The following is a 27,117-nucleotide window of genomic DNA, read 5'->3' as shown; positions in this document are numbered from 1 at the left end:
ACCAAAAGACATAGACTGGCTGAATGGATGCAAAAACAAGACCCGTATATATGCTGTCTACAAGAGACCCACTTCAGACCTAGGAACACATACAGACTAAAAGTGAGAGGATGGAAAAAGATAATCCATGCAAATGGAAATCAAAAGAAAGCTGGAGTAGCAATTCTCATATCAGGCAAAATAAACTTTAAAATAAAGACTATTACAAGAGACAAAGAAGGATACTACATAATGATCAAGGGATCAACCCAAGAAGAAGATATAACAATTGGAAATACTTATGCACCCAGCATAGGAGCACCTCATTGCATAAGGCAAATGCTAACAGCCATAAAAGGGAAAAATCAACAGTAACACTGTTATAGTAGGGGAATTTAATCCCCCACTTTCACCAATGGACAGATCAGCCAAAATGAAAATAAATAAGGAAACATAAGCTTTAAATGACACATTAGACAAGATGGACTTAATTAATATTTATAGGACATTCCATTAAAAACAGCAGGATGCACTTTCTTCTCAAGTGCTTCTGAGACATTCTCCAGGACAGATCATATCTTGGGTTACAAATCAAGCCTTGGTAAATTTAAGAAAACTGAAATTGTATCAAGTATCTTTTGCAACCACAATGCTATGAGATTAGATAGCAATTGAGGGGAAAAAACTGTAAAAAATACAAACACATGGAGCCTAAACAATATGCTACTAAATACCCCAGAGCTCACTGAAGAAATCAAAGAGGAAATCAAAAACTACCTAGAAACAAATGACAATGAAAACATGACAACCCAAAACCTATGAGATGCAGCAAAAGCAGTTCTAAGAGGGAAGTTTAGAGCAATACAATCCTACCTCAAGAAGCAAGAAACATCTCAAATAAACAACCTAAACTTACACCTAAAGCAATTAGAGAAAGAAGAACAAAAAAAACCCAAAATTAGCAGAAGGAAAGAAATCATAAAGATCAGATCAGAAATAAATGAAAAAGAAATGAAGTAAACAATAGCAAATATCAATAAAACTAACAGCAGGTTCTTTGAGAAGATAAACAAAATTGATAAACCATTAGCCAGACTCATCAGGAAAGAAATGGAGAAGACTCAAATCAATAGAATTGGAAATGAAAAACGAGAAGTAACAACTGACACTGCAGAAATACAAAGGATCATGAGAGATTACTACAAGCAACTCTATGCCAATAAAATAGACAACCTGGAAGAAATGGACAAATTCTTAGAAATGCCTTCTGAGACTGAACCAGGAAGAAACAATATATAAACAGACCAATCACAAGCAATGAAATTGAGACTGTGATTAAAAATCGTCCAACAAAAAAAAGCCCAGGACCAGATGGCTTCACAGGCAAATTCTATCAAGCATTTAGAGAAGAGCTAACACCTATCCTTCTCAAACTCTTCCAAAATATAGCAGAGGGAGGAACATTCCCAAACTCATTGTACGTGGCCATCATCACCCTGATACCAAAACTAGACAAAGATGTCAGAAAGAAAGAAAACTACAGGCCAATATCACTGATGAACATAGGCGCAAAACACTAACAAAACACTAACAAACAGAATCCAACAGAACATTAAAAGGATCATACACCATGATCATGTGGGATTTATCCAAGAAATGCAAGGATTCTTCAATATAAGCAAATCAGTCAATGTGATACACCATATTAACCAGCTGAAGGATAAATACCATATGATAATCTCAATAGATGCAGAAAAAGCTTCTGACAAAATTCAACACCCATCTATGATAAAAAAAAAAACCCTCCAGAAAGTAGGCATAGAGGGAACTTAACCTCAACATAATAGAGGCCATATATGACAAAACCACAGCCAACATCATTCTCAATGGTGAAAAACTGAAATTATTTTCTCTAAGATCAGGAATAAGACAAGGTTGCCCACACTCACCACTATTATTCAACATAGTTTTGGAAGTTTTCACCACAGCAATCAGAGAAGAAAAAGAAATAAAAGGAATCCAAATCAGAAAAGAAGAAGCAAAACTGTCACTGTTTGTAGATGATGATACTATACATAGAGAATCCTAAAGATGCTACCAGAAAACTACTAGAGCTAATCAATGAATTTGGTAAAGTAGCAGGATACAAAATTAATGCACAGAAATCTCTTGCATTCCTATACACTAATGATGAAAAATCTGAAAGAGAAATTAAGGAAACACTCCCATTTACCATTGCAACAGAAAGAATAAAATACCTAGGAATAAACCTACTAAGGAGACAAAAGACCTGTATGCAGAAAACTATAAACCACTGATGAAAGAAATTAAAGATGATACAAACAGATGGAGAGATATACCATGTTCTTGGATTGGAAGAATCAATGTTGTGAAAATGACTCTACTACCCAAAGCAATCTACAGATTCAATGCAATCCCTATCAAACTCCCAGTGGCATTTTTCACAGAACTAGAACAAGAAATTTTACGATTTGTATGGAAACACAAAAGACCCTGAGTAGCCAAAGCAATCTTGAGAAAGAAAAACGGAGCTGGAGGAATCAGGCTCCTGGACTTCAGACTTTACTACAAAGATACAGTAATCAAGACAGTATGGTACTGGCACAAAAACAGAAAGATAGATCAACAGAAGAGGATAGAAAGCCCAGAGATAAACCCATGCACATATGGTCACCTTATTTTTGATAAAGGAAGCAAGAATATACAATGGAGAAAAGACTGCCTCTTCAATAAGTGGTGCTGGGAAAACTGGACAACTACATGTAAAAGAATGAAATTAGAACACTCCCGAACACCATACACAAAAATAAACTCAAAATGGATTAAAGACCTAAATGTAAGGCCAGACACTAGAAAACCGTTAGAGAAAAACATAGGCAGAACACTCCATGACATAAATCACGGCAAGATCCTTTTTGACCCACATCCTAGAGAAATGGAAATAAAAAGAAAAATAAACACATGGGACCTAATGAAACTTAAAAGCTTTTTCACAGCAAAGGAAACCATAAACAAGACGAAAAGACACCCCTCAGAATGGGAGAAAATATTTGCAAATGAAGCAACTGACAAAGGATTAATTTCCAAATTTTACAAACAGCTCATGCAGCTCAGTATCAAATAAACAAACAACCCAATCCAAAAATGGGCAGAAGACCTATAGACATTTCTCCAAAGAAGATATACAGACTGCCAACAAACACATGAAAGAATGCTCAACATCACTAATCATTAGAGAAATGCAAATCAAAACTACAGTGAGATATCACCTTACACCAGTCAGAATGGCCATCATCAAAAACTCTACAAACAGTAAATACTGGAGAGGGTGTGGAGAAAAGGGAACCCTCTTGCACTGTTGGTGGGAATGTAAATTGATACAGCAACTATGGAGAACAGTATGGAGGTTCCTAGAAATAGAACTACTATCCAACCCAGCAATCCCACTACTGGTCATATACCCTGAGAAAACCATAATTCAAAAGAGTCATGTACCACAATGTTCATTGCAGCTCTATTTACAATAGCCAGGACATGGAAGCAACCTAAGTGTCCATTGACAGATGAATGGATAAAGAAGATGTGGCACATATACACAATGGAACGTTACTGAGCCATAAAAAGAAACAAAATTGAGTTATTCGTAGTGAGGTGGATGGACCTAGAGTCTGTCATACAGAGTGAAATAAGTCAGAAAGAGAAAAATAAATACCGTATGCTAACACATATATATGGGATCTAAAAATAAAAATGGTTCTGATGAACCTAGGGGCAGGACAAGAATAAAGACGCAGATGTAGAGAATGGATTTGAGGACACGGGGAGGGCGAAGGGTAAGCTGGGCTGAAGTGAGAGAGTGGCATGGACATATATACACTACCAAAGGTAAAATAGATAGCTAGTGGGAAGCAACCACATAGCACAGGGAGAGCAGCTTGGTGCTTTGTGACCACCTAGAGGGGTGGGATAGGGAGGGTGGGAGGGAGACGCAAGAGAGAGGGGATACAGGGATATATGTATATGTATAGCTGATGCACTTTGTTATACAGCAGAAACTAACACACCATTGTAAAGCAGTAATACTCCAATAAAGATGTTAAAAAAATAAATACAAGAAAATTTAAAAAAGAAAAAAAATGTTTTCAGTTTAGCTTTTATACAACTTTGTTTTTCCTGGAAGAGAATTCTGCATTTTATAGTACTGGGTTGGCCAAAAAGTTCATTTGGGGTTTGGGCCAATCCAATAGAATTAATGGAAACTTGGCTTTGCTAAGATGTTCTTATTCCATAAGATAGGACAGCTGTACCATGACTGCACAAGAAAGGTACCACTTCTGCCACGAGGAGTGAAACGAAATCAAGAGACCCTAAATATCTATTTCATATAACCACCCACTCTAGCCCGAGACTATACTGTTTATCAAACAAGTTTGTGTATTTAGTTAACCGGGAATTTTTCAAAAGTTTAGGTTGGTACCTCCTGGTTGGGAAACTAACACCAGTGTTTTCCCAACCTTTCTCCAGGCTGAGAGGACTAATCAACTAGGCTGAGAGGTTAGTTAAAAATGTACCTTAGGTTTGAGAAACGATTTCACAAGATAACCTTTAATTTATTGTGTTTTTTGATAGTTTTCTTTATTGATATTATAGAGCTCAAGTGAAATTGCAATGATAGCAGACGTATTTTAATAAGAAGAGTACTTATTTTGTCATCAAAAAGTACACTGATGAAGGAAAAGAGCACTTAGTTATCCAATTCGAACAAATGTACTTTAAAATAAATATACACTGTACCACTGGGAATGTTATGGGTGTAGCTGCAGCACAGAACACACACATGTATACTCAGATTACCCGAATACCATGAATGTTGTATCCACTGCAAATTATTCCTAAATTATGGGATAACTACATCCCACTTCCTGATTGCTGAAGCTACATTACCCTTTCCATCTTAATTAGGAAATAGATATGGTAACTATGTGTTAATATTTGCCCTAATGAAAACAATATGAATTTTAAAGTAGGGATACAAAAGTGTCATTCTCCCTGAATAAAATATACAATAAATTATAGCTCAATGTTTTTTCTGCACGTTGCTTAAATAATAATTCTGCTTTAAAACAAAAGTACATTTCAGTTGTAATTATCCTAGCAGAGTTCTTAAAAGATTATTGATGCTAGAATATCCATATATGAAGTTAAGTTTATCATTTTAAAAAGATGGCCACCCACAAGGCCTTTAAATCTCATAAATTACTCACAAGACTTCAGCTGAGGAGGCCATTCTCTCCTCCAACTGAAGTCAGCAGAACAGCAAGGACGCTGTTCCTGCATCTGAGGTGCCTTCAGTAGATGGAGGAAAACACAATCCACATGCTTGGAAAAACTGAAAAACACCACCGTGTGGCACAGGTGAATACACCAGTTTAAAACAGAGGGAAAATTGAGAGGGTGGAGTTAGTAAAGAAAATCCAGCAAGGGGTGAGTATTGAGTTTTCAAATGGTGTGGAATTTAGCTTGGTGGGAAACTTAGTACTTCACAGGAAATTTCCTCAGAGATCTAAACTTTCTGGCCTTTTAAAAATATTTAAATGCTTTCATATTTTGAATACTGTGTCCTAATCTTAGGAAATGCAGCATTATCTCAATTAGCAAAGCTTCTTGTAAGAAAGTCACCCTGATAATTAGAACAATTGGGGCCAGAAAGGCCAGGCCCATTCCATTCCACATGGGTCAGTGGGAGAGGGAGGGATGGCTCTCTCCCAGGGCTGGGCCTTTAGAGTTGAAGGCAGAAGGTAGAGAAGACCACGGGGCTCGCATGGATCCTGGCAGTTTGCCTTGGGAGGGGTGCAAGGAAGTTGCTCCGACATAGCATAAAGGATCAGCAACACATGAGCCGGGGGGTCCGCAAAGTGGGACCCAAGCCTGGTGCAGGCCCACGTCAGGAATGGCATCCCTGTCCGCAGATAAGTGAGGCATCAGATGCTCCTCTTCACTAATACGGACCAGTTCTTGCCCTATTCAAGAGCACTCTTAGTTTTTACTATGATGGCCACTAGCGAGTTTTACACAAGACTGGTGACTGAGAAAACCCCCTATAGTCAGAGGTAACCCAAGCTTCACTTCTCAGGCTCTTGTGGCCATTGGGAAAGAGAGAACAGTGTCAAGGACCGAGGCTGGAGAGGGAGTCAGGGCCTGATCAAAAGGGCCTTGGACACCAGGCTATAGAGCCTCAGCTTTACCTGTAGGCAGTGGAGAACCACAGGGGCAGGGCGACCATCAGGTGTGTATTGAGGTCCCACCAGACATAAAATCCTTCCGGAAGGAAGACTTGGCTTAACTGCGAAGGGGTTTAACGACCAAAACGGGCAAACTGAAAAACGAAAGGCACCCACTTCACGTGTCCTGGATAGAATGAGTTCCCTTCCTTTCTGCTTTGAGTGGGGCTGTGGACTGGGGTGGGCAGATGCGAAGATCCGAGGCTAACTAAGAGGGGTGTGCAGTTTGGAATGGAGCGGGGCTATCTTTTGGGTGGAGAGAGAGAAAGTGGGGGAAATGCTGTCACAAAGGCTTGATCAGGTTGGACCGCCTCGAAGGCAGCTGTGAAAGTTTCCCCAGGTGTCATTCCAGATTCTGACCTTGACTGGGCTGCACGCTACTCTGTGACTCTAGGAACCCGCATGGGCACTGGAGACAACAGGGATTCAGGACTGGCTTATGAATGAATGAATGAACAAACGAACAAACAGAGGTTGGCTTCTAGAACGAGGACAAGGACAGAGTGTATAGAGATCTTGCAAAGGCCAGCAGTGCTAAGAGCCTGGACCTCGGTGGTGGCTGCTGAGGGGATGGACAAGAGGCAGTAGCTTTACTCTGATGGGACTCGGGACACTGACTGCCTATGAGGACTGAAGGAGAAAATATAGGTCAAGAATGACTCTGAGGCTTCTGACCCAGGCAACTGGACTTTAAGAGGAAGAGCAGGCTTTTGAGAAAGGAAAATGAATTTGGTGTAGATCACAGGAAGCACTTTATTCATTAGAGAAGCATTTTAACTCCCTTATAGCCAAGGTAACCCATATTTATTACAAAAACAAATATATCAAAAAACACTTAGAAATGCAATTAAATTTGTTTATTGAAACAATATAGATAAACTGTGAGTAATACAGATTGTTTTCAGCGTAATATAAGCATCGCACATTTCTCCTGGTTACAGATGATGGATAGATGGCCAGATAAAACACAATAGTAGAAGGAATCTAGAATGATAAATTTTATTACTACATATCTCCCTAGAGATCAGCAAACCCAATCCCATTTAACAGATGAGGAAGTAAGGACCAGAGAGGCTAGCATTCTCCACTCTACATATGTTTAGGGCACTGACCACGTGCCAGGCACTTGGTGCTGGGCATATAAAAGTAAACAGAACACGGTACCCGTACTCACGGCGCTCATAGCCAGGCTAGTGAGTGAGAGCATCCAGGAAGCAGGAAATTTAGACACAGCCTAGTAAGCATTGTCAGACTAGCATGTTCAAGCTGCGAGGTGTACCCAGTCCAGGCTTGGGAGCAGCCTCCAAAGGCCATGCATGAGCTGACCTGGGAAGGCTGAGCAGAAGTCAGATAGACAAAGAGGCTGTGAAATGCTGCCCCAGGGATGCAGAGGTGAGGGGAAGCATAATATGTCTAGTGACTCAAAGGAGTTCCAGTACAAGGCAATTCTTGTCCTGGATTTCAGAAACAATAGTCCCCTGACTCCCAGTTCAGTGCTATTGTTAGAATGCTACCTGTCTCTACAGGTCTCTTGACAAGTATGTGATGATTCAGCACATATATCAATACTCTTGCATAGAAAAAAAGGAAGCATATATGGCTCATGCTTACCCAGAAATAGACATTAAGATTTTCCAAACCCTCCTGTTTAAAATATATCTTTAGAGGAATCATTACTTTGTGTTACAGCCTTTCATTTCCTCCCCAAATGTTTACATCCATTGGGTCATGCCATAAAGCTCTTAAGGCCGGAAGGGATTTTAAGGCATCACACTGCCAGCAGCCAAGGGAGCACAGGGTGGGGGAAAAGGAGGTGCTGGAGGCATGCAGCAGTGGGCTCAGCCACTACCCTGGTGCAGGCGACAAGCGGGTCATTGTCTGTAGAGAGCTGGGGCATTAATACCAAAACTGACCAAAGTCGTTCTGCTCTTTTTATCACCACATGCCAGCCATCTAGCAATTCCCAGTAAGGTCGATAACAACACATTCACCCCTGCTGACCCTCCCCTCGCCCCGTGTATGCCACCGCACTTCCCATACACCTGCACACAGAAAGCGCAGCTCCCAGACAGGCTTCGGAAACATCTGAGGTCCCCGTGTTAGCCATCTCTTCATATATTATCACATACTCTCCATTCCATTCCTTTTTGTAAACCTAGCCCAAGTAGTCACAACCACACATACAAAACAAAACAAAACACACATCGAAGTTTATCTTCCTAGAATTATGATATTTATCTCTAATGAGAGTCTCATCTCTCAAGTCTCAAATCTGGTTCGAGCTGGGGCGGCTGGCATCTGATGTCTGATGCTGTCCCTTCCGTGTTCACACGCTTATCAGGAGCAGTCCTCGCTCATCCTCTCCGGCTGGGCTGTCTGGCATGTGCTTGGCGGGGTAAACACCGACGGGTCTTTAATGCCCAGCTGTATGTCGAAAAACCGTGTGGACAACAGCACACTGTAATTTTTGGTGAAGGTTTCCTGGACAGGATAACAATCCTTGAGTGTATAAATGCCAATCCAGGTTTCATCTATAGGAGGAAGACAAGTTGAGTTTTTAATGTACAAGACAGGCAAAATGTGTGTATTTTTAATTATGCAAAATATACATAAAATAGACCATTTTAACCATTTTTAAGTACAGTTTGGTGGCACTAAGTACATTCACATTGTTGTGAAAGCGTCACCACCATCCATCTCCAGAAATTTCCCATATCCCCCAGTTGAAACTGTCCGTTAAACACTAACTCCCCATTCCTCCCTCCCCCCAGTCCCTGGAAACCACCATTCTACTTTCTGTCTCTATGATTTTGACTATTCTAGGTACCTCATATAAGTGAAATTATACAGTATTTATCCCTTAGTGACTGGCTTCTTTCACTTAGCATAATGTCCTCAAGGTTCATCCATGTTGTACCATGTGTCAGAATTTCCTTCCTTTTTAAGCTTCAGTGATTTTCCACTGTATGTATACACCAGCTTTGTGTACCCATTTGTCTGCTGATGGACACTTGGGTTGTTTGCACCTCTGGCCTTGATGAATAATGCTGCTACGAACATGGATGTCCAAATATCTGTTTGAGTCCTTGCTTTCAGTTCTTTAGGGTATATGCCCTATATTGCTGGGTCATCCGGTAACTCTGTGCTTCACTTTGGAGGGAACCATCATACTGTTTTCCACAGCACAAAGGCCTGTGTTTTTGAAACAGTCTTGGGGGAGGTGTGTTGGCAGCATTGCAGAGAAGAGCTTCACATCTATGTATAAAAGCAGATATAACAATGGCAGTAGGTCTGGTCGCTGCAACTTTAGTTAGTGTTTGGGGGAAAGGAAAAGGAGGCACCCAAATCTAATGTGTGACTTAGACAAACACCTTCCATGTCACAGACCTCCAGGGCATCATGAAACATCAGAGCCAAGGCTAAGCCCATAATAGTCAAAGTGGCAGAAAGTTACAGGGGGCCTTAGAAGGCTGAGGTGTTTGTTCAAATGCCTTGCTTAGATCCCAGCACTACACAACTAGCAGAGTACATTTGGGGACTGCAAATGGAGTTAAACAATTTGATTAAGCTTCTAAATTTCCTTAATGGACTTAAACATTATTTCCCATCCTGCTTCCTGAGATGCAATACTTGAATACTTTGTTGAACCCTTACACGATCTGGCTGACTTTCTGTCCGACCACTCCTGGACGGTGATCTGCTCCTGGGGTCCCCCAATGGAGTACTGGTCCTCAAAGGTGGAGTTCTGAGGGATGTCTAGAGGGTCCCAGGGGTCTGTCAGGGTGATCTTGGAGCACTGCTTGGTGGCTTGTTCAATCTGAAACATCACTCCATCCTTATAGAGCAAAATATATTCAAATAATCTGGAAGACAGATTGAAAGAGAACAGTTCAGGACTTTATGTTACAATCACCATGTCTTTTATCAGCATAAAAGCCAAAGACCTTTGATACAAGTTATTCTTAAAATAGAAAAAAATAGTTTTGCTGCTAGGCAATCATTTACTTACTTATAAACACTAGGTGCATGAACAACTTGAATATAAAATAATTAAAGTTCAGGGATCAAAACCGAATATTCATGAGACTGTTACCTATCATACCTATCAATTACCTATTACCTTATCAAGTACTTATTGTATGACAGACCCTGTGCTTGAGATACAAACATGAGGAAGGTGAGGCCCTGGGTTAGCAGCTGGTTTGTGACCCTTTAGCCTCAGAGACACAGGAGGATTTGACTCTTGCCTTAGTTGTTGAGTCCTTGTAGCACTGAGTCAAGGGACCACAGGGGTATGCTGAATGCAGGATGCCAAGAGCCTGCTGAGGACGCACCAGACTCCTGTGCCCCACTGTCTCAACTGTCATCATAGGAATGGGCTTTGGTGAGGTGCAGCTGTGCTGGGAATGGGCTGAGACAGGCAAGGACAAAAGCTGAGGGGACCCCAAGCGAATGGCTTCGCTGAACTGAATTTGTCTGCGTGTTCTCAGCCTCGTCCCTCATACCCAGTGCACACCCTACGTGCAGAGCAAGCCGGAAGTATTCCCAGTCTGTGCCCGAGCCCACAGACTGCCCGCCGTCACCTTGCACGCTGTGTGGTCACCAGCCCTGTGTCTTTCCTAAAGCTAAGCCATCTTGGTGTTGGGTGAAGCTCGGTGAGTTTCCATGCATTCAACTGTCAATCTAAAACTCAGGGCACTGCTATTGATCAAGTGGAGTAAGGTTGCAGCCCTGATTCAAAAGTGAAATTTGCAACACCTGAGGGCAGAAGAGCCCAGAGAAGTAGCTTTTCGTGAGCAAATAATAGCCAACAGACTATCTGTGATATGTAAGGCTCACCCCACTCCACAGCCCCCAACAAGGATGCCTGTTCTCCATCCCAAGTCAGGGTTTGAGATTTCTTCAGAAAAAATATTATAAATGATAACTGTCCATATGGTCAAAATAGTACCATTATTAGGATTATATTTCATTTTCTATGAGCTAGCATAAAAATATAAACATAACCTCATTTTATGTATTTAGAAATATCGACCCTGCTTATTCTAGAAAATGTTTGAAATGACTTACAAGGGTAAAACCCAAGCACAGACCTTGAGAAGTGGGAGTGAATGGAGAAAGAAAAGGAAGTGTTCACGTTATGCGCTACAGCTCAAACATGGAGCCAACCTCCTAGACTATACATGCAGGGCTCACATCAAAGTGCAAGCCCTTTGGAGGAGTTTGGAGTTGGACTGTTACTGCTTCCTCACTCACGGTTAAGTCCCTGGCGCATCAGAGTCTAAACATTCATGGAAGGAATATAGAAACATTAGCATCAACTATAGAGCATACTCCAGCCATAATATGGGATTCTTGGTCCATACACAGATCCTGCCCCACGATCCTCTCAGGGAGAGAGGCCGCCCACGAAGCCCCTATACCGTGTGCTGTCAGGCCTGGCTATCTTCATCCTCCCCATCTCCTTGTGCTTTCCCAACTTCAAGGTGTTTAGGCTAGAGAGTCAGGCCTAGCTTTGGCTGATACTCCAGTTGCGTGCAGTGATTGTCCCCTGAAAGCTTTGCACCCATGTGCAGGAGAGGGGGGTTTCCTTCTTGAAACTCAGCCCCCGAATCCACAGAAGCACAAAAGTGGGAGCCTGGTGGCCATGTTTGTGTACATGACCTGGCCACCCTCCTCAGAGGGGGACATCTGACCCAGGGTGGGACAATCAGATGCTCCTGCTCGGACATGTGGAACTGCCACTGAAGGTCTGCTAGTCAGTCTCTTCGTGTGGCTGGTCATGTCGTATGTAAACACAGGAGCCATGGGAGGCTAATTTCCAACAGGTGAACTGGATAAGAATAAAGAGTGAAGCATAGAGAAGCAGCTGCAAGCTGGGATTCCAACAGCTGTTCATTTCCTGGATGCATTTCCTCTCTGAGGCCTGGTGCCTACAGATCCACCTGCAGAGTTATGATAATAAGTTTCCTTTGTTCTAATAACTTTCCTTTTTCTGCTTGGAACTTTTTGTGTGACTCATAACCAGGACTCGTTTCTAATACAGTTGAGGACTCCACTGTTCCATCTAGAGCCCTGGAACAGCCGCCAGCACAGCTGTTCTGGGAGAGGCACCACACGGGCCACTGAAGAACCAAGGGCCGTGGATGCCTGGTCAGTCAACTGCCAGGGAAGGGGGCAGCAGAAAAGGAACTCTGCTAACTTCACTGTTTTCCCGAGGCCAGCTCTGTCCATATACAGAAGTAAAATGAAAATTCTAGACTTGGAACAATCACTACAAAATGTTAACATTGGTTAATCCTGGGGAGTCTGAACACAGGTGTTTGTTATGATGTTCTCTGTACTTTTCTAAGTTTTCAAAATATTTAATTTGAAAAAAAGAGGGCACAGTATGATACTGAGGTTATGTTGACAGTGCCTTAAGTAAAACAGAAAATATTAATTTAATGGGAAACAAAATAGAACTGTATAAGTCATTTTTTTCAAAATCCCATGTGGATATAAATGCTAGTACTGCTACACTGAAAGTTTTGGAAAAGAAGATTTTCATGGCTTGTATGTTTATATGAACGTCTTCATAGTCAAGATGTAGGTTCTCCATCACAGCTAGGATAAAGGGCCTGGAGCCCGATAGAGCCAGAAGGTCAAAATGTAGAGATCAGCCAGGGTTGAAATGAATCATCTGCTTGGGATGCTGTGCGGGTAATAACCCGTAGATCTGAAGCAGTGATGGACTTCAACAGAAACTGGATCCTGGGAGGTGAGATCAAAGCCTGGCTCTGAAGTGGAGGAAGCTGTGACGGCAGGAGTCACCCCAGGGTGCAGTCAGGCAAGGTGAGGGGCTGGAATGGGTGTGAAGGACGAGGCAGGCGGGCCAGCACTGGGTCAACAACAGCCTGCAAACTTCGCCTCCTCACTGGCCAGACACCAAGCAAAGCATTGTTCCTGGAAGGGCCCTGCCGCTGGGTCTCAGGTTCTCCCCGCCCAGTCAAGAGGTCAGCAGGCCAAGCTTTTCATGGCAACCAAATGCAGAGGAGGTGCCCGGCGGGCCACTTGGCCTCTCACCTCATGGGACAAAGGATTTTTGTGTCTTCTGACAAAATTCTCAGGCTGTGTGGACAATTTCTATTGTTTCCTGAAAAATCCATTTTCCTAAAAATTGAAACTAACTTAGAGAAATAACAACTCTCTGCATACGTGTCTACTGATTTTTAAATTTTAATTGTGGTAAAATACACATCACATAAAATCTACCATCTTAACCATTTTTAAGTGTACAGTTCAGGAGTGTTGAGTATGTTCACATTGTTGTGCAACCAACCTCCACAACTCTTTTCACCTTGCAAAACTGAAACTCTGTACCCATTAAACAGCTCCACATTTCTCCCTCCCCCGGCTCCTGGCCACCACCATTCTACTTTCTGTCTTTATGAACTTGACTACTCTAGGTACTTCGCATAAGTGGCATCACACAGTATTTCTCTTTTTGTGACTGGGCTATTTCACTTAGCATAATGTCCTCAAGGTTCATCCATAGTGTAGCATGTATCAGAATTTCCTTTGTAAGGCTAACTAATATTCCATTGAGTGTATATATCACATTTTGTTTATTCATTCATTCAAGGATGGACACTTGGGTTGTTTCCACCTTTTGGCTATTTTAAATAGTGCTGCTATGAACATAGGTGTGCAAATGTATTAATTTTTAGTGTACTATACACATTTTACAAAAATAAATAATGATTTATATATTTTCTAACCTGCATTTTAAATTCAACAATTTGTCCTTGGTAGTCTCCCAAGTATTTCCATAAAGTACATATCAATGGAATCATTTTTCCCTAATTTATTATGAAAATTTTAAAAATGCAGAAGAGTTGAAGGTCTAATACAATGATCACCTTCGTATCTACCATTTAGATTCAACAATTGTTACATTTTGCCATATTTGCTTTATCTATTTCCTAAATATCTCTTACAAACAAGACTGTACTTCATGTCCCATCACATCAGAAGACAAGTGATGTCCCATTCCGCTATTAATGTTACCAACTTTCATCACCAAGCCACGTGGTTACTCTAGATGTCTCCATCATAAAGGCATTTCCTTTCGCAATTACCAAGTAATCGGTGGGTAATACTTTGTGATGCTGAGAATATCCTGTTACCCCATAACTGTCACCTAATCATTTTAGGTAAAACAATTTCTTGAATCAATTATTTCACTGGAGGTTGATATGATGCTACCAATGGTACAGCAAATGGTACCTATCCATCTGTCTATCTAGTATCACTCTGCACTCGGGTTTTTATTTATTCAACATACGGCAAATAATTAAACTCATTATTCCATTTGATGTTCAAATTATCCCAAGTTCAGTCAGTGGGAACTCCTTCCACCTGCTATTTGTGACTTATAACATGATTCCATTAGTCTTTGAGTGATTCCTGGGTTTCTGTGACACAAGTGTCCCAGGCTCATCTTAGACTTTCCTTGCACCATATCTAAAATCAGTCATTCCTCTAAGGAAACCTGGAACTTACTGGGAAACAACTTAGAAACCAACATCTGGGCCCTAGATGTGCTCATTGTCATTGGGATGTCATTGTTTTAAGGACCTTTCAGTGGTCAGAACTTCTTACATTGAAAAAAAAAACCAAAAACATGAATTCATACTGATATTTCCAATCTAAATTTGACATTATAGGTTCTCCCCTATCATTTTTGTTTTTATGTTTACATATATTTTCTCTTCAAATAAAAGTCATGCTTCCCAAAAACATTAGCAAATTTACTTATTTGCTTTATCCTACAATAGCTTTGAAATAATACTTTTAAAAGTGTTATCAAAAAAAAAAGTGTTATCAAAAAATACAACTGCCCGGTGAAGTTTAAGATTTTATTGCAGTTCTTTTTGTCCTTAGAATACAACTCAATACTGCATTAAAAATTCACTTGGATTAACCCTGTTCCCTGGGCGGCTATGTTTCCAGATTGATATATCATTAGGTTCATTTGTTTGTTCTCAATTCGGGGACTTCACACTCTTCCCCTTTGATTTAATTATATTATTTAAATATGTAAAGTTTTTCATCTTTCAGAACTCAGAACAATATAAAAAAACACATTCAGGGAAGTCTCACTCAAAATTAGAAAAAAAAATTTTAAAAACTTGTTTAGGAATTCCCTGGCTGTCCAGTGGTTAGGGCTCTGCACTTCCACTGCAGGGGGCACGGGTTCGATCCCTGCTTGTGGAGTTAAGATCCCACATGCCATGTGGCACAGCCAAAAAATAAAAAAAAAATTTAAAAAGAGAAGTCTCACTCCCATCCCAATCCCTGCCCCATCCCTCATTCTCCCAATGGATAGCACCTTTCATTGGCTTCCATGTTATTTTCCTTCATTTCTTTTGACCAAACTAAGCAAACACATGTGTGCACTCTTATTTCTCTCTCTTCTTTCCAGAAAGGGTAGAATTCTGTATACACTTTTCTACACCTTGCTTTTTCCTGTCTCTATTAATACACAGAGGTCGTCATTATTCTTTTCTATGGCCATATAATAGTTTATTGTGTGTAAGTACCATTGGTTATTTAGTCAGTCTCCTGCTAATGAACATTGGCTTGTTTCCATTCTTATTATATTGCCCAAAACAAAACACTGAATAACCTTGTGCTATTTTGGAGTTATATATTTAGGATAAATTACTGATATGAAACTACTAGGGCAAAGGGTATTTTGTTAATATTATCAGATTTCTTTTCAAAGAGTTGTGCAGTTTTGCACTTCTATCAGTAATATATGAGAGCACCTGTTTCCTTTATAGTCTTGCTAACAGATCATGTTGTCAAACTTGGATTTGTGCCCATCTGATAAGTAAGAAATGTTATCTGTCAGGATTTTTTTTTAAGAACTTTTTCCTTTTTTGGTAAGCGTAATGAACATACAATGGACTGCATAAATCTAAAGTGTAGAGCTTGAGAAATTTTACAAAGTGAAGAATTAGGAAGCCCCCACCCATATCCAGTTATGGCACACCAGAAGCCTTCCCCAGCCCCTCCCAGCCACTTCCCTTCCACAAGGGATAGTGCAGGTTTTTTGTCTGTTTTTTTTTTTTTTTACATCTTTCTTGGAGTATAATTGCTTTACAATGGTGTGTTAGTTTCTGCTTAATAACAAAGTGTATCAGCTATACGTATACATATATCCCCATAAATCCTCCCTCTTGCGTCTCCCTCCCACCCTCCCTATCCCAACCCTCTAGGTGGTCACAAAGCTCCGAGCTGATCTCCCTGTGCTATGCGGCTGCTTCCCACTAGCTATCTATTTTATATTTGATAGTGTATATAAGTACATGCCACTCTCTCACGTCGTCCCAGCTTACCCTTCCCACTCCCCATGTCCTCAAATCCATTCTCTACGTCTGCATCTTTATTCCTGTCCTGCCCCTAGGTTCATCAGAACCATTTTTTTTTGGATTCCATATATATGTGTTAGCATACGGTATTTGTTTTTCGCATTCTGACTTACTTCACTCTGTATGACAGACTCTAGGTCCATCCACCTCATTATGAATAACTCAATTTCATTCCTTTTTATGGCTGAGTAATATTCAATTGTATATATGTGCCACATCTTCTTTATCCATTCATCTGTCAATGGACACTTAGGTTGCTTCCATGTCCTGGCTATTGTAAATAGAGCTGCAATGAATATTGTCGTACATGACTCTTTTTGAATTATGGTTTTCTCAGGGTATATGACCAGTAGTGGGATTGCTGGGTGGGATGGTAGTTATTTTCTTAAGGAACCTCCATACTGTTCTCCATAGTGGCTATATCAATTTACATTCCCACCAACAGTGCAAGGGGGTTCCCTTTTCTCCACACCCTCTCCAGCATTTATTGTTTGTAGAATTTTTGAGGACAGCCATTCTGACTGGTGTGAGGTGATACCTCACTGTAGTTTTGATTTGCATTTCTCTAGTGTTTAGTGATGTTGAGCATCCTTTCATGTCTTTGTTGGCAATCTGTATGTCTTCTTTGGAGAAATGTCAATTTAGGTCTTCTGCCCATTTTTGGATTGGGTTGTTTGTTTATTTGATATTGAGCTGCATGAGCTGCTTGTACATTTTGGAGATTAATCCTTTGTCAGTTGCTTCATTTGCAAATATTTTCTCCCATTCTGAGGGGTGTCTTTTCGTCTTGTTTATGGTTTCCTTTGCTGTGAAAAAGCTTTTAAGTTTCATTAGGTCCCATGTGTTTATTTTTATTTCCATTACTCTAGGAGGTGAATCAGAAAAGATCTTGCTGTGATTTATGTCAAAGAGTGTTCTGCCTATGTTTTCCTCTAAGAGTTTTCTAGTGTCTGGCCTTACACTTAGGTCTTTAATCCATTTTGAGTTTATTTTTGTGTATGGTGTTCGGGAGTGTTCTAATTTCTTTCTTTTACATGTAGCTGTCCAGTTTTCCCAGCACCACTTTTGAAGATGCTCTTTTTTTTCCATTGTATATACTTGACTCCTTTATCAAAAATAAGGTGACCATATGTGTCCGGGTTTCTCTCTGGGCTTTCTATCCTGTTCCATTGATGTATATTTCTGTTTTTGTGCCAGCACCATACTGTCCTGATTACTGTAGCTTTGTAGTATAGTCTGAAGTCCAGGAGCCTGAATCCTCCAGCTCCGTTTTTCTTTCTCAAGATTGCTTTGGCTGTTCGGGGTCTTTTGTGTTTCCTTACAAATTGTGAAATTTCTTGTTCTAGTTCTGTGAAAAATGCCACTGGTAGTTTGACAGGGATAGCATTGAATCTGTAGATTGCTTTGGGTAGTATAGTCATTTTCACAATGTTGATTCTTCCAATCCAAGAACGTGGTATATCTCTCCATCTGTTTGTGTCGTCTTTAATTTCTTTCATCAGTGGTTTATAGTTTTCTGCATACAGGTCTTTTGTCTCCTTAGTAGGTTTATTCCTAGGTATTTTATTCTTTTTTGTTGCAGTGGTAAATAAGAGTGTTTCCTTTATTTCTCTTTCAGATTTTTCATCACTAGTGTATAGGAATGCAAGAGATTTCTGTGCATTAATTTTGTATCCTGCTACTTTACCAAATTCATTGATTAGCTCTAGTAGTTTTCTGGTAGCATCTTTAGGATTCTCTATGTATAGTATCATGTCATCTGCAAACAGTGACAGCTTTACTTCTTCTTTTCCAATTTGGATTCCTTTTATTTCTTTTTCTTCTCTGATCGCTGTGGCTAAAACTTCCAAAACTATGTTGAATAATAGTGGTGAGAGTGGACAACCTGTCTTGTTCCTGATCTTAGAGGAAATGGTTTCAGTTTTTCACCATTGAGAATGATGTTGCCTGTGGGTTTGTCATATATGGCCTTTATTATGTTGAGGTATGTTCCCTCTATGCCTACTTCCTGGAGGGTTTTTATCATAAATGGGTGTTGATTTTTGTCAAAAGCTTTTTCTGCATCTTTTGAGATTATCATATGGTTTTTCTCCTTTAATTTGTTAATATGGTGTATCACATTGATTGATTTGTGCATATTGAAGAATCTTTGCACTCCTGGGATAAACCCCACTTGATCATGGTGTATGATCCTTTTAATGTGTTGTTGGATTCTGTTTGCTAGTATTTTGTTGAGGATTTTTGCATCTATGTTCATCAGTGATATTGGCCTGTAGTTTTCTTTCTTTCTGACGTCGTTGTCTGGTTTTATCAGGGTGATTGCCCCCTCTGCTATATTTTGGAAGAGTTTGAGAAGGATAGGTGTTAGCTCTTCTCTAAATGTTTAATAGAATTCGCCTATTAAGCCATCTGGTCCTGGGCTTTTGTTTGTTGGAAGATTTTTAATCACAGCCTCAATTTCAGTGCTTGTAATTGGTCTGCTTATATTTTCTATTTCTTCCTTGTTCAGTCTCGGAAGGTTATGCTTTTCTAAGAAATTGTGCATTTCTTCCCGGTTGTCCATTTTATTGGCATAGAGTTGCTTGTAGTAATCTCTCCTGATCCTTTGTATTTCTGCAGTGTCAGTTGTTACTTCTCGTTTTTCATTTCCAATTCTATTGATTTGAGTCTTCTCCCTTTTATTCTTGATGAGTCTGGCTAATGGTTTATCAATTTTGTTTATCTTCTCAAAGAAAATGCTGTTAGTTTTATTGATCTTTGCTATTGTTTACTTCATTTCTTTTTCATTTATTTCTGATCTGATCTTTATGATTTCTTTCCTTCTGCTAACTTTGGGGTTTTTTTTAATTCTTCTTTCTCTAATTGCTTTAGGTGTAAGGTTAGGTTGTTTATTTGAGATATTTCTTGTTTCTTGAGGTAGGATTGTATTGCTCTAAACTTCCCTCTTAGAACTGCTTTTGCTGCATCCCATAGGTTTGGGTTGTCCTGTTTTCATTGTCATTTGTTTCTAGGTATTTTTTGATTTCCTCTTTGATTTCTTCAGTGATCTCTTGGTTATTTAGTAGTGTATTTTTTAGCTTCCATGTGTTAGTATTTTTTACAGATTTTTTCCTGTAATTGATATCTAGTCTCATAGTGTTGTGGTCGGAAAAGATACTTGATACGATTTCAATTTTCTTAAATTTACCAAGGCTTGATATGTGACCCAAGATATGATCTATCCTGCAGAATGTTCCATGAGCACTTGAGAAGAAAGTGTATTCTGTTGTTTTTGGATGGAATGTCCTATAAATATCAATTAAGTCCATCTTGTTTAATGTATCATTTAAGGCTTGTGTTTCCTTATTTATTTTAATTTTGGCTGATCTATCCATTGGTGAAAGTGGGGTGTTAAAGTCCCCTACTATGATTGTGTTACTGTCGATTTCCCCTTTTATGGCTGTTAGCTTTGCCTTATGTATTGAGGTGCTCCTATGTTGGGTGCATAAACATTTACAACTGTTATATCTTCTTCTTGGATTGATCCCTTGATCATTATGTAGTGTCCTTCTTTGTCTCTTGTAATAGTTTTTACTTTAACGTCTATTTTGTCTGATATGAGAATTGCTACTCCAGCTTTCTTTTGATTTCCATTTGCATGCATTATCTTTTTCCGTCCCCTCACTTTCAGTCTGTATGTGTCTCTAGGTCTGAAGTGGGTCTCTTGTAGACAGCGTATATACGGGTCTTGTTTTTGTATCCATTCAGCCAGACTATGTCTTTTGGTTGGAGCATTTAATCCATTTACGTTTAACGTAATTATCGATATGCATGTTCCTATTACCATTTTCTTAATTGTTTTGGGTTTGTTATTGTAGGTCTTCTTCTCTTGTGTTTCCTGCCTAGAGAAGTTCCTTTAGCATTTGTTGTAAAACTGGTTTGGTGTGCTGAATTCTCTTAACTTTTGCTTTTCTGTAAAGGTTTTAACTTCTCCATCGAATCTGTATGAGATCCTTGATGGGTAGAGTAATCTTGGTTGTAGGTTTTTCCCTTTCACCACTTTAAATATGTCTTGTCATTCCCTTCTGGCTTGCAGGGTTTCTGCTGAAAGATCAGCTGTTAACCTTATGGGGATTCCCTTGTATGTTATTTGTTGTTTTTCCCTTGCTGCTTTTAATATTTTTTCTTTGTATTTAATTTTTGATAGTTTGATTAATATGTGTCTTGGCATGTTTCTCCTTGGATTTATCCTGTATGGGACTCTCTGTGTTTCCTGGATTGATTGACTATTTCCTTTCCCATATTATGGAAGATTTCAAGTATAATCTCTTCAAATATGTTCTCAGTCCCTTTCTTTTTCTCTTCTTCTTCTGGGATCCCTATAATTCCAATGTTGGTGCGTTTAATGTTGTCCCAGAGGTCTCTAAGACTGTCCTCAATTCTTTTCATTCTTTTTTTTTATTATTATTCTGCTCTGCAGTAGTTATTTCCACTATTTTATCTTCCAGGTCACCTATCCGTTCTTCTGCCTCAGTTATTCTGCTATTGATTCCTTCTAAAGAATTTTTAATTTCATTTATTGTGTTGTTCATCATTGTTTGTTTGCTCTTTAGTTCTTCTAGGTCCTTCTTAAATGTTTCTTGTATTTTCTGCATCTATTTCCAAGATTTTGTGTCATTTTTACTATCATTACTCTGAATTCTTTTTCAGGTAGGCTGCCTATTTCCTCTTCATTTGTTTGGTCTGGTGGGTTTTTACCTTGCTCCTTCACCTGCTGCATATTTCTCTGTTTTCTCATTTTGCTTAACTTACTGTGTTTGAGTTCTCCTTTTCACAGGCTGCAGGTTCGTAGTTCCTGTTGTTTTTATTGTCTTCCCCCAGTGGCTACTGTTGATGCAGTGGGTTGTGTAGGCTTCCTGGTGGAGGAGACTAGTGCCTGTGTTCTGGTGGACGAGGCTGGATCTTGTCTTTCTGGTGGGCAGGACCACATCTGGTGGTGTGTTTTAGGGTGTCTGTGACCTTATTATGATTTTAGGCAGCCTCTCTGCTAATGGGTGGGATCACATTCTTGTCTGCTAGTTGTTTGACCTAGGGTGTCTAGCAGTGTAGCTTGCTGGTCATTGAATGGAGCTTGGTCTTAGCATTGAGATGGAGATCTCTGGGAGAGCTTTCGCCATTTGATATTATGTGGAGCCACGAGGTCTCGGGTGGGCCAATGTCCTGAACTCGGCTCTTGCACCTCAGAGGCACAGGCCTGACACCCAGCCGGTAGCACCAAAACCCTGTGAGCCACACGGCCCAAGTCTACAGTTGTTCCCAAAGTCCAGTGCCTCAATTTGGGGATGATTTGCTGTCTATTCAGGCATTCCACAGATGCAGGGTACATCAAGTTGACTGTGGAGATTTAATCTGCTACTTCTGATGCTTTTGGGAAGTGTGAGGTCTTCTGCCAGCGTTCAGTAGGTGTTCTGCAGGAGTTGTTCCACATGTAGATGTGTTTCTGATGTATTTGTGGGGAGGAAGGTGATCTCCACGTCTTACTCCTTGGCCATCTTGAAGGTCTCCTTCAGTGTCTTTTTCATTTCAGCTCCTTTCTTTTTCATTCCCGCTCCTTTCAGCTCCTTCAATAGTGTAGTTTTAATTTGCCTTCACTCATTATAGTCGGTTGAACATCTTTCCATATGTTTAATTACCATATACTTTCTAAATTTTCAATAGCTAGTGATTTAACCTTTTGTGTCTGATATAAGTTGCAGATATTTTTTCTCTGCCATTTGTCTGTTGACATTATTTACATTTTTTTCTACAATGCAAAAGATAGTACTTTTTTTTTTTTTTTTTTTTTTTTTTGCAGTACGCGGGCCTCTCACTGTTGTGGCCTCTCCCGTTGCGGAGCACAGGCTCCGGACATGCAGGCTCAGCGGCCATGGCTCACGGTCCCAGCCACTCCGCGGCATGTGGGATCTTCCCGGACCGGGGCACGAACCCATGTCCCCTGCATCGGCAGGCGGACTCTCAACCACTGCGCCACCAGGGAAGCCCAAGATTGTACATTTTTGAAATCAAATTCCTTTTATTGCTCTTGCATTGTGTCATATTTAGAAAACCTTTCCCTATTTTCAGGTTATAAAAAAATTCACCCATGATTTCTATTATCTCTGTATGGTTTTATTTTGTTAACATTTAGATATTTATCTCATTTGGAATTTATCCTTGTGTATGGTGTAAAGTATGGGTACAATTTTATCTTTTCCCAATTGTTCTAACATCATCCATTTAAAAGTCTATCTTTTTCCCAGTTATCTGAGATGCCACCCTTATCATATACCAACTGCAGATCTATGTCAGTCTGCTTCAGGACTCTACTTTATTCCATTGGGTTGTCTATCTATTCATGCACCTGTGTCACACTGCTTTAATTACAGAGACCTAATACTGTGTTGTTTCATAATCTCGTAGAATTTGCCAGACCTCCTATTGTGTCCTCCTTTTCCAGGATTTTCCTAGATATTTGGGTTTTTTAATTTTTCCATATGAAATTTAGAATTAACTTATTTAGCTCCAACAAAAACCACCCTTTTGGCATTCGGAGGGGGAAGAATGGATATCTGTATGATGTTGTCATCCTATTCCCCTGCAAAAAAAAAAAAGTCTTTACATTTTTTCAAATCTCATTTTGTGTTTTTGTATCTTTCAGGAGTGTTTGAAAGTTTTCCTGTACAGATTTTGCAGATTTCCTTTGAGTTTATTCCTAAGTGGTTTGTCTTTTGTTGTTTTTGATGTTGCTGTTTTAAATGAGATCTTCCATTGTTATTTTCTAGCAGACTATTGTTTGTATATATTAAAGCTATTGACTTTTCAGGCTAATTTTATATACAGATACCTTACTGAACTCTCTTAGTTTGAATCAGTTTCAATTAGTTTTATTTTTTAGGACTTTTATGTTTTCCAGGTATACTGCACCCATATCACTGGTAGAGATAGTTTTTATCTCTTCTTTTCTAATTCTCGTGTCTTTAAATATTTTATCTCTATGATTATATTGGCCAGTAAATCCAACACAATATTAAATAAAGTGGAGAAAATGGCCATCTTTGCCTTCTTCCTGAGTTTAGTGGGAAAGGGGCTATGTTTTCAATATTAAGCAGATTAAGAACGCTACAGATTTCATCATATTAAGGAAGCATCAATCAGTTCTTTTGAATGCTTTGTATCAAGAATGTTTATTGAATTTTATCATCTGCCTTTCACAGATGTTTACAGATTCCCTAAAATTGAATCATCCTTACATTCCTGGAATAAACCTCATTTGATCATAATGTATTCTTTTTTTTTAATGTGCTATTGGGTTCGGTCTGCTATTTGGGAATTTTTAATCAGTGATTGCATCAATTTTCATAAATGACATTGCTTTACAATAATTTAACAGATGCGTAGTTCTCTTGTACACATATACCATAATTTGCTTCAGTAGTTCCCTACTCATGACCACTTAGATTATTTCCACAGTTCGTTAGTATTAACAATGCTAAATGCAAATTGGAGATAAGCCCTTTTGCCTTTCTGTTTCTATATCCCTATTTAAAATTTATAGCCTGGGATTGCTGGATCAAGGGAAATTCCCATTTTATATTTTATGAGGTACTACTGTTTCCCAAAAAGGAACAGTGGAGGTTTTAACTGGATGTAGAGCTTCATTATTTTCTTCGCATTAGAAAAGGTACCAGAAGTTTACCCTACTGTGAGAAAACAGGAGATATCCTTTCTGTCTAATTTTCCTACCTCAGGATATGGTTTACAAACAGCATGAAAAGCACTGTAAAGTAGCTTTGGTCAAGGAATTAAGGCTCCCTGTCTACCACTGGTGAGCTGTATGATCATAATTTTAATCTCCATGTTTCCCATATATAAAGAGAAATTAAAATTTTGATCTCACAGCATTATTATGAAGATGATTTGAGATAATGGATGTGAAATTGTTATGTAAATGAAAGGATATATAGAGTTTTGTAGGAAAGTCTGATTACAGTTGTGTTTACTATAATCAGTTAATGTTTAACAAGTAAACTGCTCATTTAACTTGTACACATTAAGAGGTGGTCTGCTATGTAACAAAGAAGGGTTAATTCATTCAGATGAGATGGAGAGATGAAGAAGAGAACACTCCTGAGGGCATAACAGATCCCTTTGTGGAAGACCTAGCAGGCATTCTCACCCATTCTCCCTGACCTGCTTCTCACTATAGAAGCTAAGAAAGTATACTCATGTACTCGTTTTCTTAGCCTTCCTACAAGCTAGGAGTATTACTGGTTCTGGCCTTGGAGACCTAAAGGGAAGTCTATGGGGAGAGGGAATCCTCTGGAAACTTCTTTTCTCACAAAGAAAGAAGAGGAGAGTCTCTGTTGCACTCCACTTCCTTCATTTTCTGTCTCTGAACGTAGTTGGGTGAGAACTTAATGCTTGGAGTGGAGGCAGCCATCTTGAAGCCATGAGGCAACAAGTCAGCATGCCCTCTTGCAACTATGGGCCAACATTCCAAGAATGGCAGAGTGGATGCATGGAGAAGAACCAACCAGGGGCCCTGGTGAAACTGTTGAGTCAAACCTACAGACACATATCACCAGAATTCTGAGGTAAACAAAAAATTCCTTATAATTTAAGCCTCTGACAGTGAAATTTTCTGCAGCCAAAAGCACCTTACATGAAATAAGTAAAAACCAATACTTTACAGGTATTACCTATTGGATTCCTTATAACAAGTCTGTGAAAGCCTTCCCTTCCAGAATGAGCAGGGCCCAAGGATTTGGTTAATCCTAGAATGCAAAATACCAGATCCTGGCCTGGGCATAAATGAACCCAAATAGCTACTGCCTTCACAGCCAAGGAGCAACTGTTTTTCTGTCCTGAATTGGGTTAGTCAGGAAAAAAAAAGTCTAAGGCAGAAGTTACAGACTGACAAATTCAGCTGGCTGACATGTTATTAGCTTTTTTCTTTTTTAAAAAAACAGATGAGAAAATATAAGGCTCAGAGCATAATTTAGTAGTAAATAATGGTGCCAGAATCAAACCCAAGATGTGATCTCCAACCAGACTCATTCTAATTCACTGATACCACGTTCTTTGCCTCCTTTCACAGGGGAAAGGAGTGATTCTTACCATCCATGTAGGAGTACTTGGCCATCCAAGATATACTAAATTACAGAGAAGGGAGTGGACAAATATTATATTGTGATTACAAAAGTACTTTGGCTTTTATGGAAGAAACTGGACAAATTTTGGATTTGTTTAATATGCAATATAATAGATTAGTAATGCATGCTGGCTTTCTGACTCTCCACAGGAAGAATTGAGCTGTGGCCACTTGACATTCTGGTGTATACCAAGATCAAGTTACACCCTACAGTAATCATGAGACATAAAAGAAAAACACTATTTCAAAATTGTTGTGTTAGACACCAACTCATCGTGCAGGCTGATGCCAACCACATATAACAAAAGGAAAATTAAATTACTTGAGAATGCAGCCCTAGGAAAAGTAAAGTCAAAGAATAATTACGTGTGCCATTTAAGAGGCTGTAAGGTGATGGGCCTCCACTGCTTGGATTCTAGTTCAAAAGAAGAAAAGGGTGCTCAAGAAATTGAAGAGTTTTATGTTTCAAAAATGTATCTGGATGAATATTGGCAAAGTGTAGGCATGTAGTCTTTCATCTGATGGAAGATAATAAAAAAACCTTCTCATGAGGCAATAGTTCAAACTGGCTTTTTTTTCACCACCACTAAAAGAAACAGCCTCTTTAGTACTGAGATATCCATGTTGCCATGGTACACAGTGACTTCTAGAACTTCGTATCAGGGGTATTAAGGATGTTGGGAGGGTATAAGGATAGTCAGGTTCATACAGTCAGCACTATGCTTTTCAGCAGAAAAATATCAGGTCTCACCATGTTGAACTATAAACACATACAGACCTTTCCAGCTAACAGTTAACAGAACAAAAATATAAATCTTACTTTTCATTTTCACTGTGATTTGGGATGATACTGAATTTAAGAACAAAAGGAATAATGTGTGGCTACAAGAATAGCTTTCCAATGAAAAACATGATTATCAAAATAGAAAATGCAGTGAAGGCAGCGTGGAGCAGACTGGATATGGGGGAAAAAACCCAAAAAACAGAAGCAGTGAATGAAAAGGTATTATTTCAGAACTCAAGTAAAAACACATAAAAAGTGATGAAAAGGCTAATGAAAAGATAAGAACTGTGGGGGGCAGGTGTAAGAGAACCAGTACATGTTAAGTAGAGAGATATTCTACAAGGAACAAAGAGAGAAGACAGAGTATCAAGCCTCCAGAAATTTCCCTAGAGCTGGGCATTAACCAGGAGACGTTAATAAAGTTCAAAGATTAATATATTCACACTACTATATATAAAATAGATA

At 39.5% G+C, this 27,117-nt stretch overlaps 1 protein-coding gene across 1 annotated transcript in view; it reads right to left on the bottom strand.

Annotated features, from left to right (window-relative positions):
- Positions 1-7,123: 7,123 nt before the first annotated feature.
- Positions 7,124-27,117, bottom strand: part of EPDR1 (ependymin related 1) — a 34,665-nt gene continuing 14,671 nt past the window's right edge. Inside the window, exons 2-3 of the mRNA XM_060157336.1 lie at positions 9,936-10,144; positions 7,124-8,812 (exon numbers count right to left, since the gene is read on the bottom strand). Of these exons, the coding sequence (XP_060013319.1) occupies positions 8,619-8,812; positions 9,936-10,144 (403 nt within the window). The 3' untranslated portion in view covers positions 7,124-8,618. The remainder of the gene's footprint in view (positions 8,813-9,935; positions 10,145-27,117) is intronic.

The sequence above is a fragment of the Lagenorhynchus albirostris genome, chromosome 8 (assembly GCF_949774975.1).
Source record: "Lagenorhynchus albirostris chromosome 8, mLagAlb1.1, whole genome shotgun sequence".
In the NCBI taxonomy this organism is placed as follows: Eukaryota; Metazoa; Chordata; class Mammalia; order Artiodactyla; family Delphinidae; genus Lagenorhynchus; species Lagenorhynchus albirostris.
The sequence above is the reverse complement of the archived record's forward strand: the minus strand, read 5'-3'. Positions and strand labels throughout refer to the sequence as shown.